Here is a 14,414-nt window from a genome sequence, read left to right on the forward strand (position 1 = left end):
TGAGCACGACTGTAAATTATCATTCATATACTTCAGTTAGATTAGAGAAATAAATTAAAATAACATCTCGTACTGCATCACCTCCTGGTACAGTCTTCATCGTGACATCGGTGTCTCTTAACTTAAAAAAAATATTTTTAATCCTTCACTTGACACTTTAATTTTTCATCTTTGGTCATTTGGGTAACAGAAAGGCATTTTAGTGGAGGGCTTTTCAAGAATTACAGAATTTATACAAGATAGGAAGACATCTTTTCTACTCCTTTGCATCATCCTGCTGTTGTTGTGGCTCACTGTTTGCGATGGTTATTTTGGCAGGAAGCTGCTATCTTCCTGCTTTAAATATTAGACTTTCTTCTTCCTTGACCTGCATTTTCCAGTTTGATTTGCTGTCCATGGATGTGAATGTTATTGTTCGTGTTGATCTCAGCATGAACTGGATCATATCACTGCTTAAGAAGACCGGTTCCTGTGCTAGCCGAGAACTTCCATGGAGTGTTAAGCAATGCCATTCTCATTGCTGCTGTAAATGTATGCAGAAAGACTTGTGAATGGAAGCACCAAAAGTTTATCTGTACTCCTATAAAATAATAATCTTTTTCTAAGTATGAGAAGGGAGGTGAATAGAAGGAGGAAGAGAGAAGAGTACTTGAAAGAGACTAGTGTGGAAAAAGCCAACATAATCTGTTGTATTTAGCGTAATTCTGGAGCTTCTTAGTGGCCACTAAATATGTTTGTTTCTTTACGTTGTCTGTTATGGGGTGGTAAACTGGAGCAGAGGGCTTAAGGTAGTGTTGGTGTACGAGGAGAAGGAAAACTCTGGGCAGTGAACTGTAGGCATGGGACTTTTGGGGGTCTTGTAGTTTGGGGGTGGGGGTGGAGAAGATGATGTGTAGAGAAGGGAGTGAATGAAGGGATCAAGAGGACAGTCGAGGAGAAGGGAGAGCATCTGGTACTGAACCCTACAGAACTCCAGGAGCCCACCTGTAGGATGCAGCAAGCTGTATTTCACTCCAAAAATGAAGTAGAACTGGAAGTCATGGGAGAAGACAGGATGCTGATGTAGCTTGTAGAGGAGCCATGTGTTTGGGGCTGCAGGATGGGGAGAAAGCTGTAATTTCAGTGTTTTGAGTACGCCAGAGAGAGGTCAAAGATTTAAATCAGAACACGAAGGCCTGAATATCCCCATTTGTGCTTACGTTCACCAGTCTACACATAATGATGATGTAACTATCAGCTGTTTGCCTTCAGGGAAGGCTTTTACAATTCTGTTCATCTAAACAGCCGTTACTTCATTCAGTCACTCCAACTGCAGTAGCAGTTATCCTCTGTATAATATACGTGTATAGCAGTAACTACAGTTACTGTCGTTGCTCCATACAAAGAGAGGCCTAGAGTGGGTATTTGTATATAGTGGGTATGCATCCAGTCTATTAAAAGAAGAAAAAGAAAAAAGGTCTTTACATAGTTAATATTTAACCTCCTCATCAACATGTTCCAGTGTTTGTAGACTTGACCGCATGGCTTTCCAAAGCCTGCTGAGTCTCACAAGGCACCGAGCCTCCTCTGGGTGGCTGTGTGTGAGTGGGAGGGTGGGGGGGAGTCATGTATTTCTGAGTAATGAGCTGAAGATGGCAGCATTGGGTGTGCTATTCTCATTTCCTTAGCTAAATAGAGCTCTCTTAAAATGTAGAAATTGTAGTTGTTGCATATGGCAAATTTATCAAAAAAATCAGCTTTTCATTTGAAGGGCTCTTCTTAATATTGTAGCTTAATACCACAGGTTAGTAGTAGGCAGTCGGGTTTTATCATCAGGTCATTTTGTATGCATGCTATTTAGGTTAGATATGTTGAGAGTGCATGTCTTATCAACATTGAAGCAAGTATTGACTCATAAATATGGCTCCCTTTTATAATAATATTAATAGTTTTGCAACGTAAGTTAAAAAAAAGTTATCTCATTATGCTCTGTTTAGCCATCAAGGGAGAAATGAAATTGATGTCTGCCTCTGTCATGTGAACACCCTACCCCTGGGCAGCAGAGATTGCTTTCTCCTGTGCTCGTTTTATATCTCCTCACTTTCTGCCTCTTCCTTCCCCATTAATGCCCATCTTCAGAAAAGTGGAGAGCGTTTCTCTACCTCCCTTCACTGGCGTTGCAGATTGCTGAGAGGGCGTTCTCAGCAGGATATTCATTTGGTCCTCTTCAGGACCACTTACGGGGACAAAGTTATGGCCACCATGGTGGATCTATAATAGAAAAACAGCAGACTCCCCCCTTCTAGCTGTTGTCTGTTTTCAGAATGAAAATGACTGTGATCATGGTGTTTTATGAGGAGCCCAGTACAGCTGCATGTCTATCAGGATGTTCTTGTTCATAGTGTAAAAATTACTAACACCTTGGTTCTTTTAAGAGAGTTGAAGGGGATAATTCAAAGATGCTAGTGGGGTTTAAGCATATAGCTGAGCATTTCATTGCTGACAATGTCGTCATGTACGGAACCAGAGCTGTAGCCCACCCAAAGGTTTTTCTAGTGAAATATTTAGGCAAAGAAGCTAAATTTGCTCTCTCCGTGGTGGCAGGTGTCTTAGCTTCACTCAAGTCCTACAGTGATGCCTGTGTCATTCTGTGCATCTGGTTGTTTGTTCCTGAGATGTCTTTTTTGGAAAGCAGTTGCCTTGGCCTTCCTCTAAGTGATGACATCATCTAATTGCTAATGAACAATTATGTTCCATCTTGGCTTACCCAAGTCAATAGCAAAGTCAGAGGTGGAACTTTGATTTCTTGTTTGACAATGTTGTGCTTTCACCTCTTCTCGTGGATATCTGTGATTTGACTGCTGTGGTGGAACCTCACTAAAGACATCTTAAGTCACTATAACCTTTCCTTCTTCCCGGTCTAGCAGGTTTAGATCAGAAACAGGGTTCGTGGTGTTTATTCTTTTTTTATCATGCATTTCTATGTAGTACTGGGTGAATCAGTGGCACTACAGGAACTTTTATGAGAGGCAGAGAAATGAATCATTTCTCAATTTCTAAACATTTGTTGTTGAACTTAAAAGAGCTGTTAATTACTGCTCTTTTGCATTAGGGATGGAGATTCAGCCTAAAAGAGTGGGGTTTATAAGAAAAGTGGGAAATGGCAAATAAATAAATAAAATCATCTGCTTAGGGTCTATTTTTAAGATATTCAGAAAAGTTCAAGGTTTAGTACCAAATGCTGTGTTGAAGTTTATCCTAAAAAAAACCTGCAAATATATATAAGCTTCACCCACAGTACCTGCTACATAGTTAAATGAAACTGTAGTCTAAATTGTAATTTCATACAAAAGCATGTAAGGCTCTTAGTTTCAGCAGAGTTGTATTTCTGTACACAAATACTGAAATTATCGAATAAATGCACACACAAACACAAAAATAAATGTGTGTGTATATGTGTATGCTATATTTTTGTAGAAGTTGATTTCTAACTTCCCCAACCTTCATATGTAGAAATAGTTACTAACTCAATCTCATTTTTTTGATCTAACATCAAAAAGCCATCTTGATGTGTCATAATAAAACCAACTAAAACTCAGTACCAAAGGAGCAGATGTGATTGTCCTTTGTATTTAGCAGATACTGGACTATCTGTACTCTTTACTGTCTCTCTAACATTTCACTTTGTTAGGTGAACACAGCAAAGTTAGATGCATTACTGTTATGCTGATCTAGCCAACCTCCTTCACAATTTCTCATCAGCTCAGATATGTTACCTGCCTTCTAGTTATGTTGGTTGAATATAGACCTAGAAAATAATTGTAATGGATGAGCCAAGTGAACTCACTAGCCTGAATATAATTTTCTTTGTCATTCAAGATGCCAAATGGCATATTGGTTCTTCATTTTATGACAGAGTAAAATCTAGTGAGGACTAAGACATTGGCTCAGTAAAGCTCTTATGCACTTTTGTATGTTTATTCTAACTCAAGACAGCACTTAAATATGTGCTAAACTTGAGTGCTCTGAACTAGATCTCAGAAATCTTCAGAAGTTTGTAGGCAGGGAGACCAAGTGCCTTGTAGGATTTTCTTCTAAAGCACCTTATCTATTTCACAAATCTCTGTAGATTTCTGTTTGCGTCTTTGATACCTAAATGCTCTTGCTTGTCTGTTCCTAACTGGCTCTCCCTGTCAAGTGCCTTGTTGCTCAGAAGAAAACAGAATCTCACATTTTTTGGGCAAAGCTCCCTTACTGCAGAACAGGATGTTTAAAATACTTGGTGGTAATAACATACTTTACCAGAATCTATGTTAAGGCATGAAATTCTGAAGAAGTGGGGCAATCAAGTGACTGTAGTGCCAATTGTCTTGGCTGAAATGCTTTTTTTGCATCTACACTGCATATATCTGTATTTCTGTGTATTTTACAGTGCTATTTTTTTACGATTGAATTTGGCCTTTGCAAACAAGAAGGACAGCTACGTGCTTATGGGGCGGGACTTCTATCTTCTATCGGAGAACTAAAGGTATGTTGGTTGGTATGTCCTTTAAGGACAATCAAGTTTCTTTTAATAATAATAAAATAATAGTTGGATGTAAATATTTTGACTTGCAAATAACAGTTAAAGTTCTCAAGATAAAAAGCTTTCTTTTAAAATGTGTTATTGACCAGAATCCTTTTTTCAAGTACCAGCTGGCATTTGAAGCATGAAATGGATTTGTAAGGACTGAATTACCAAAGTAACAACAAACTACAACATTTATTTCTGTTTGAAATTAAAAAAAAAAAAAAGCCCACAAGACACTTGCATTTCCTGTAAATGGAGGCTCAGAGTTAAGGGTGTTCTCTGCTCTGAAAGCTTTGCTTAGAAGAGACGTGTACATTTTTAGTAGGTGAAAAAAAATTATTTTGCAATCAGACACAATTCTGTTGTAAGTAATCCAAAATACTTCAATGGATTTGTTATTGATATTAAAGCAACAGCATTTATTAAGGTACTGATTCAGTAGATTAGTTGTATTTAGAATTAAGGAATGCATAAAAGATCATGCTAGACTTGAGGTACGTGCCTATGTCGCAATACATAGAGAACTATTCTTACAAAGGCAAAAGTGTTTAACTTTGCATGGTGTGAGTAGTTGTAGTGGATCATTTATTGCCTCTTTTCATGCATAGTAAACATAGTGAACAAGCAACAGGTATTTTGTCACAATTGTAATGTTTTGAGATGTAATACATGTCTCTCAGCAAGATGAGAGGGAAGGGGAAGGAGAGGGGAAGGAGGGGGAGGAATGCCATGTTTGCTCTGGGACCCAGATGAACTCTTGGCTTTTCCTCTAAAAGGTTGGTTTCAGAAACCATATATAGAATAGTGCTTACAAACTGTTTTGCAATATATCTGTTGTTTATTTGCATTTAAGCATCTTCCCACCTCCGCTGGCCAGCTTTCAGTGAAGTACCTGGCAATGTAATAGAAGTGCCTCAGTCTCTTTTTGCTGTTTTACCTGTAACTGAGAATATTAATTGTGAAGCTCAGTAGTCAAATTACTATTCTTTTATTAGCAAGCTTGCAGAAAGGGATTAAAAGAAATGTATAGAAAAAAGGTCAAAGAAAATAACTTTCTCCAGTGTTTTTTTTTTTTTAAATTTGATTTCATTACAGTTTTTCTCAGTTCAGTGCATACTTCAGCCACAGAAGCATTCAGCATCAGCATGGAAATGTTGTATCTCCACAGTGCAAAGACGGTTAAGCAGATGAATACGTCCCACTTGTTTTCCCCTGGCCCAACAACATCCAGAGCTGAGCCCCAAACTCAGTGCAGGATTCTGCAGAGAATCAGGCCCTTTATTTAAACTAACAGTTACAGCCATTAAGTGATGACCCTGAAAATACCTATCACATCACTTACAAAATCTAAAGCATAAAAACAAGGAAATGGATAGTCAAGAACGTAATAAATCTTACACCATCAGTGTTATAAACAAACACATTATTCTTGTCAAGTGTGCACATTCTGTTACCATACAGCAATCTTAACTGTGATCCCAATTCTGTGTTCATCACTCAGCAATAATCTCAGAGTATAAATGCAAAGAATAATTCTTTTGAAAAGTAACAGTAAAAATTAAATCATGTGTACCTTAATGGACTGTACTGATTGGCTTCAAAGGTAAGGCCGTATATCATAATAATTTTGCCATAAATCAATGATACTATACACTTTTCTATTACACTGTGTATATATTTCATAGATCTTAAGCCAGAAGTGACTATATCGAATCATCTGATTTGACCTCTCGTGTATCATAAGCTATTAAATTTCACCCGTATCTTGAATACACTGATCACAGGGAGTTAGGTTAGACTAAAACATTTCAGTTATTGAGAGACTAAGCACTTGTGCACTGCAGGTACAGTGCACCATACCAAGAGTACCCATAGTATCCATAAAGAAACTGATAAGGTAAAAAATGTCCAGACAGTCTTTGTGGGACTGTGCTCTAGGGTAGAAAAGAATGTAAGGGGGAAAACAAAATGAAAAAAAACCACTATATTTTCTTCTAATCTGACCAAGGGAGAAGCTCTTTCTAGACCAGAAACCTGGCATTGAGAGTGCTTCTTGTCAACAAGATATGTCAGCCAGGTGCTCAGGAAAGAGAATCCCTGGGTACCCCAGGGCACTGTTGCACAGCCTTGCATCAAGCCATTGCTGGTCTCTGACCTTTCGTGGGAAAGCAACCTCCCTTACCTCTGGCTTTATCTCCAAGCATCCACTAGGAGGGAAAGTTTCTTTCTTGATCTGAAGGTACCTGAAAGATAATGCTAATGTAGTAGACTGTAGTTGAGGTTCTGATGATACCAATATCCTGATTGTAACTGAAATGCTAATGGATGGCAGCAATTGCTCTGAAAATTATGTGAACAATGCTAGCTATTCCTGTGGTGGATGGGGATGAATCTGCACCAGATTGCATGGCCGTGAAGCCTGACTATGTGTACAGCCCCCATGCTTCCCACAGAAGTCAGAGGGAAGAAGTCTTTTTAGAAATAACTGCTGCCATTCTTAAGACAACAGCAACTGTTGTCCCCACAGTCCCCTCCATGAAGGTAAAATATTTATTTATCCTTGTCACTGGGAAGGTAGATCTTATTTCACTGTTGAATTTTGCTATCTAGATTTTACGGATATTTGATATAAATATTAATTTGATATTAATATTGATATTTTAGAAATAATATCTAGAAATTTATAGAAATAACTGAGTCACAGTATTTGCAGGGTAGAAGGGGCCAGCAGGATTTGGGCGTTTCAGATGAGTGAAGGGCTTGTTCAGTCATCCCTGCTTCTATATTACACTGTTCCACTCTGCAAATCTGGTCAACAGCTTTAGCAAAGAAGAACTAAAAGCTAGAGAAATGTGGGCACCATCCTATCAATATAGGATTTCCTTCATTTTTTTTCCCCACTCAGTATTTAGACTTCAACTTTCAGATACTGAAAAATACAACTCCTCATGTGCATGCTGTGGAAACATCAAGCAGAAAATTTGAAAAGCACAACAAAATAAGGAGAAAGAGAAGATTAAAAATGAAGCCTGGGGGGGGGAAGAATAATACAGTAAGTAGTTATAAATGTTCTGCCTAATACAGTCAGGTTAACTCTAGCTAACGCTATTATACAGTATATATTTAGGGCTTAGAGATAAGGCAGAAATAATGTACATTTCAATTATTAAAACTGTTTCTAAAAGGCAGTCCAAATGTCTTTGGAAATTTTAATCCATTTAGTTTGTATGATGCTCTCTTGAACTCTTTGATTAAAGAAGTCTTCCTATTAACTTCAGTTGGCTGTAGATCATCATATATCCCTGTTATATGCTTCTATATTTAACAGAGAAGTGGACTTCAAGTCTTTCTGTATAGATTTTTTTGGAGTCAAATACAATATCCAGTCATGTTTTGTTTTAATGATAGTTTTATGTTAAGAGGAGGCAATATCAGCCATTATAACCAAAAGGTCTCAAATACAAGGTTCGGATCTGTTTTCTGAAGAATATGAAGATGGAGAAAATTCCTGGATCCCAGATGCTCATTATAGGGCTCTTTTTAAATTGAGACTCTCTTCCTGTTTGTCTAAAAAATATATAAAACTTACCCTGACAATATAAAAAAAAAATCCTGTTAAAGTCAGGTCACAAATCTGGGAGTGTCCTATGTTGAAAAGCATAAGCAGAATAACATTTAAGACCAGGTTTTCTGAGACTGTATTCTCTCACAGAACAGCAAGGTGATAAAACCAGTGCTGGCACACAGGCAACTTCTCACCAGTGTTCTTATTCTGCCCTGCTGTCATCCTCAGACAGTGCAGTATTTATAACTCGTCTCAACTTTACCCCTTGCTAGCTGAAGTTATTTTTTTCCTTCTGTTCTGGTGAAACCAAAAATCTTGAATTTATATTATTACATTCATTTTTTTTATATGCAAAGGAGAAATGACAGACAAAACTGATCTTTCATGTGTCAGTGATATTTGTCATTTAGGAAATGATTGATGGTTGCTCCATGTAAATGCCTGGTGCTGTCTGAGATGCCCTAGTACATCTGACCAGCTCTCCAGCTGGCATTTCAGAAACTTATAGGTCTTTAGGTCCTGTGCTATAGCTTCCATCCCTGTACAGATACCTGAGACATCCTAGGTCCTAGAGACCTGTGGTTAGCTACCTGATTTGCTTTCTTAGTCTTTGATCTAGTGGGACTGGAGGCATTTCTGTAGTGTTATGCTTATTCCCAATAGGAAGAAATAGTTGCCTAATTCTTGAGATATCCCATACTCTAACATTGCTGCTTTTCCTGGGAATCAGTGACAATCCACTTGGAAGTTTCACTCCAAACTCTTGTTGCTTAAACTGAAGGAGAATCACCAACAACTTTATTAACATAAGCATTATAACTTGTGTGAGTGGGCCGTTAAGAGACAGTTGTTATCATAAACCCACAAGGCGGTGAGATGTTCTTTTTGACTGAAGGCTGTTTTCCATATTATCAATATCCTTGACTTCTCATGAAGGTGGATAAATTAAGAGATTTCTAATGGAGAAATCTGTATTAGATACTTAGGCATTTGATTTCACTGAAGAACTGTATGTCCAACCAAAACATAAAGGAATGGCATTCATTAGAAAAATACAGGTCTCAGGTCTTAAAAGCTTTTGGACTCACCAGGTGAAAATTCTTTGTTGTTTAGATTCTGGACTTCACAATGTTGAGAGTGCCAAGGAGCAACATTTTAAAGCACTGTAATGTTTCTGAAAAAAAGCCTCTAGTTCAGCTTTGAGTCAGTGTCCCAGCCATCCTTGTTCACGCTAAGCAGTTTATGGTCTGTATGAAGGCTTTTCTGCAGCCTGTGTTCTGTTGCTGAATGGCATTGATGGTGTCAGCACACCAAGTCAGTAGTAGACTTTACAGACACCGGGCTGCAGAGTTTCAAAACACTATCAAGAACTGCAGGATATTTCCCATTTCTCTGATCATCATGACAATGCCTGATTGATCCAGGAGCCAAAAGGCCATATCCTAGAAGGGAAATATGTATCTCAGGTGGGAATTCAGCAGAATTTAGGTACTTAATTCCAAAACTGCAATCCTAACAATAATAATTGGTCAGGTCTCAGCTAACTTGGAAGGCATGTCAGAATTTTTTACTGTCTGTTTCCAGACTGCGTGTTTCCTGGTGTCTGCGCATCTGAGTTGCTTTGGAAGCAGCAGCTCTGTTCATGCACAAACTACACTAGGATCCACAAAGTAGGAGACATTTCATGTAGATAATCTGAGAAGAAGAACCAGAAATGCCCTCTCAGAGGATATCTACTGTGATAAAGAATTAGCTTTTGCTTCTCTTTAAACTCTATCCTTTCATGTAACGAGGGCTCAGTGATTCGAGCAGTTGTTTGTGATTTTGCAGAATCCCTTCTCACCTTCTCACCATATTTCTGTCCAAGGAGTGGACCTGTACCAGCAGAGGCCATTTGTGAGGGGAAGAGGAGAAAGAACTGGGACACTCTCTCTGTTCAAGCTGTCACAGTACAGGAAAGAATCCATGTGCCAGAAGTGGTCACCTACTAATTCAGTTCCTAAGAAAGCATAGCCAGTAGCACTCTCTTGATTTCCTACACACGGCTTCACTCACTCCATTCAGAGTTTTCAAACTTTGTCCTTTAGACATTTGAAGCATCAGGTCCCATCTGAAAGTACAGAGACACTTAAGAGGAGATACTATTATCCGTGGTTAACCCAGGGAGCTTATTATAATTCCAGTCAAGACAAACAAATTCAATTCAGTGGAAGGAGGTAAATGCCTACATTTACAGGTACTAGATCACAACGTGGCTCTACAAGGAAATAGTGTCAGGGTGAGGCTGTTCCTGCAATCGATTTAGAAGAGGGTGCTGGTTGACGTAGACCATTTTTGATTTTTGTTTTCAAACCTGTTTAACTGATGGCTGGCTAGAAACAGCAAACTTTGTGAGAAGGAGATGGTACATGTACTAAAGAAAGTTAGTTCCCTGACATTTTAAGATACCATGCATTAATTTTTCATGTATTTATTTTTGGAGAGAGAGAGGGTGGGAGGAAGAGGTTCTTGTTTCAGTTTTATGTCCTGTTATTTGGCAACAGCAGGTTGAGAACTGACTAGTGCGATATTTTCAGAGCCTTTCACATGGATTTAGAAATGAGCATAAGCAAGAAGAATTCACGTAAACAGTGGTGAATACCTCAAGGCTAATACTTTACTCTGCTGTAAAGTATGTCCGTGCAGAAATAAAAATAAAGAAATAAGAGACACCTTCATATCTCAGGGATTTTCTCTCTCCATGTCATTTCTCAGTGCTTTTCATGCACATCTTCCCTGTGGATAGATATTAGTGGCCTAGCAAAAGTTGGCCTATATATGCTTTCCTTCCTCACCTTGTACTTTAGTACAGAGAGCACTGAGAATGAAAATGTATGTGTTCTAAGAGTTAAAGTAGATCCAAAAGCTAACACGAGTATCCAAGGGGAAGGAGGAGGTAGAAATAAATTTTGTTGTTAAAATGTCTCAGTACCAGATTTTCAGTTTTTGAAACCTCTATGTCATTTCTAGTGGTTTTTGCCAGTCATGTAAAGATGAAGGCTAATCTGAAATCTCTTCTCTGGGCAGCAATATTTCATGCCTCATCTGCCTAGTGTCTGCTTTGTACCTCTCTATGTTTTTTTTTTTTTTAGTTCCTTTTTTCTTGCAGTATTAAAACCAATGATCATTACTCAGGTGTATGTAGTGGGAGGGCAATGCATTTCATCAGCACACAATACATGGGCATTAAATAATGGGTTTTCAGATATATAGTTTCACTCAAACTCACTGTCAGGAAAATAGTACGTGAATTTGGCCTGAAAATGTAATGCGGATTATGTGAATGGTTTGGTCAGGCTCAACTCACCTACCAAGATGATCAGTTCTACCAGTTAAGTAACATTTGGGGACATACATATTTGTAGTTGTAGATAATTTGTCAGGAATGGTTATTTTATGACTTTCTCATTTACATCTGAAGGTGTGTATGCCTATATGGCAGGTAGATTTCTAATCTGTTCTTTATTATTTTATCAATTATTTTTGGGGGAACATGACTGTTAAAAACAGTTTTTCTGAGTAACAAATGTTTTGTTCTATTCACACTGAAAGACCACCGTACGTAACACAAGAGAGGCTACCAACTAACGGAAAACATACAGCACAGTGAAGCTGTATGTATGAACTGTTGTACAGATACAAAACAGTATCAAGATATGGTTTAACAGATCCTGTGTTTTATTTTGCAGCATGCTCTCTCTGACAAGGCCAAGGTGAAAACATTCGATCCAAAGACAACCTGTTTGCAAGAATGCCTTATCACCACTTTTCAGGAAGCTTACTTTGTTTCGGAAAGTTTTGAAGAAGCCAAAGAAAAGATGAGGTAAATTATTTCCCTTGACTCTAAAATCTAATTTTCTCTTCTTTAGTGGTAGAAAAAAAAAGGTGTTAATTTTCTTTTTTTCTTTCAGGGACTTCGCTAAATCAATCAACCGTCCCTTCTCTGTGTATTTCAATCCATACACGCAAAGCATTGAGATTCTGAAGGATACCAGGAGTATAGAAAATGTTGTCCAGGACCTCCGCAGCGATCTAAACACTGTATGTGATGCATTAAGCAAAATGAACAGATACTTAGGGATTTGATATGTGTGGCACTGTGATTTGCTGTCAGCTGCTTTTTCTGTAGCCGGTCTAGTAACATCATATGATATGGCTAACTTTTCAAACCCATTAATTTTCCCTTTTCAGCTTGGCCTGTGGCTTGCAACATTGTGTAGCTCTGTCTAATTGTAAAGTGCAGACTAACCAAGGCAATGCTAGTTTGTAAACTCAACATGGAGTGTGGCAGAATATAACCAGCAATTCCTCAACACAATGTTGTGTACAAGTACAACAGTAAAAGCTTGCCTGGCAATGGTTTTGTTTCCTTAAGATGATTCCCTTTGATGTATAAGAAATGGTGTTGCTGATTTCATTAAGCCTGAGTTTATTTCTTTGCAATCTCTTTCCTCCCCTAAGAATCCAGAAAAAAAGTATTTGCAACATTTTCCATTTTCTTTGTAAGAGAATCTGTATTTCTTTCTATAGTGGTGAAGATGGTGTTTTGCCCATATATTTGTAACAGAACTGAGTGTCTCTTGTGACTGAACAGTACAATTTATATACCAATGCAGAGATCAGGAAGGCTATGTAATAGTACTAAAAGGTCTGTAGAGGTTACAGATTATGAGAATTTACAACTGACAAATGTTCAATGTGGCTGAGTAATTGCAAAACAATAAAAACAAACAAACAAACCGATCTCTGACGATTCATGCAGAAAGGTAGTGGTAGTTCATACATGTATTACCTGTGACAATCCTGAGCATACTTCCACTGCAGGGGTTATCTGGAAACAAGAGTGGAAGTGCCTGTGTTAATTCCAGGTTGTTAGATGTGAATATAAAGCCCTTCTACATCATTGTGTGCCTTCTGCATTCCCTTTGAGCATAGTCCTCTATTGCATTTCATGCATAATTTGCCTTTCCTCATTATCCCACATTCAACCTTGGCATGGGCATGCATGACTGAGTCTACATCATATCAGTACATATAAAAAGGTGAATATGGAAGTTGTTATTTAATTATAGTCAAGATGATTATCAGGTAGTAGATTACTTGTGGGGTGATTAAATCACAGAGACACCCAAGCTGCCTAGCTTGTACCAGATGGATGCAGGTAATGCCTGAGTTAATAAACCCTAAGTTAGCAAGCTCTGACAGAAGTACAAGCTCTGTCTGGGGAGCACAGCATAGAAATATTTGAGCTAGCTCTTATCTGGAAGCAATAATTATGCATGTCTTTCCTTTATCTGAGTTATTCTATTCTCCTATTAGCCAAGATAATGGAGAGTTGACTATGCTGTATGGACCCTTCCTAATGGAAACCACATGGCTTATGCAGATCATGTCAGCGTGGGTGAAAATGTCATGGCTTGTCTACATATATGGAAAATAGATATCTATTGAAGCTGCTCTCCCAGCTGAAAGAGTCAGGCAGATACTCTTAAGAGTTGCTAGCAATTTCAGCATAAAGAGAGCACCACTTGATAGTATCAACACATCCTTAAATAAGAGGCAATCTATAAGGATAATTTTCATAGGGAAATCTGCTACCTCCTCAAAGATAACTATGAGATAACAGAAAATGCTTTTTTCTCTGGATGGTCCCTGCTGCATTCTAATTCTGCTGTTAATAGGGTGTGGAAAAATCTAGTTTTAGATTTAACTGTGACTGCCACTGTTACAAATGAAGAGCTGTTGAATTATCCCATGGGGATCAGCATGCTGGAGGAGTTTTTTAACTTCCTGACATTAGTGCTGACTCCATTATCTAGTACTTATCACAGAGGAGTCGTTGGCAACCTTGGCCTGGAAGTTTCTCCCTCTTTCTTTCCATGGAATCCCCTGAACCCCTTGTAGCCCTTTCTGGAGGAGATGGACTGAACTGATACTTGCTTTAGCTGGTCTGAAAAATCATTGTACAAGGAATAGTAGAACTTAATTAATTCAAGATCTGGCAAAGTATTGTTGCTTGCTTAAGTAAAATAAAACCACAAGGAGTAACAAAGATACAAAGCTTGCAAAGTTATTGAGATTTTCCTTTGAATCAGAATTACACAGGAAAGCTTAAAATACTTATAATATCTGGATTTTTTCTTTACTTGCCTGAATAGCTTAGAATAAGGATTCCACAGACATAAAACAATAGAAGCATATCTTTGTTTTGTTTTGTACTGTTAACGAATAAATCTTATTATGGATTAGGGAGAAACCCTT

The 14,414-nt window shown here is 38.1% G+C and overlaps 1 protein-coding gene across 2 annotated transcripts in view; it reads left to right on the forward strand.

Annotated features, from left to right (window-relative positions):
* TPH2 (tryptophan hydroxylase 2) overlaps positions 1-12,892 on the forward strand; it is a 52,115-nt gene extending 39,223 nt beyond the window's left edge. The window contains exons 9-11 of one of the 2 annotated variants that reach the window (XM_040553439.1): positions 4,412-4,507; positions 11,843-11,976; positions 12,065-12,892. In XM_040553439.1, coding sequence (XP_040409373.1) covers positions 4,412-4,507; positions 11,843-11,976; positions 12,065-12,239 — 405 coding nt within the window. In that variant the 3' untranslated portion in view covers positions 12,240-12,892. The remainder of the gene's footprint in view (positions 1-4,411; positions 4,508-11,842; positions 11,977-12,064) is intronic. The other variant, XM_040553448.1, reaches the window with a different exon arrangement.
* The last annotated feature ends 1,522 nt before the right edge of the window (positions 12,893-14,414 follow it).

This window comes from Cygnus olor, chromosome 1, assembly GCF_009769625.2.
Source record: "Cygnus olor isolate bCygOlo1 chromosome 1, bCygOlo1.pri.v2, whole genome shotgun sequence".
NCBI lineage: Eukaryota > Metazoa > Chordata > Aves > Anseriformes > Anatidae > Cygnus > Cygnus olor.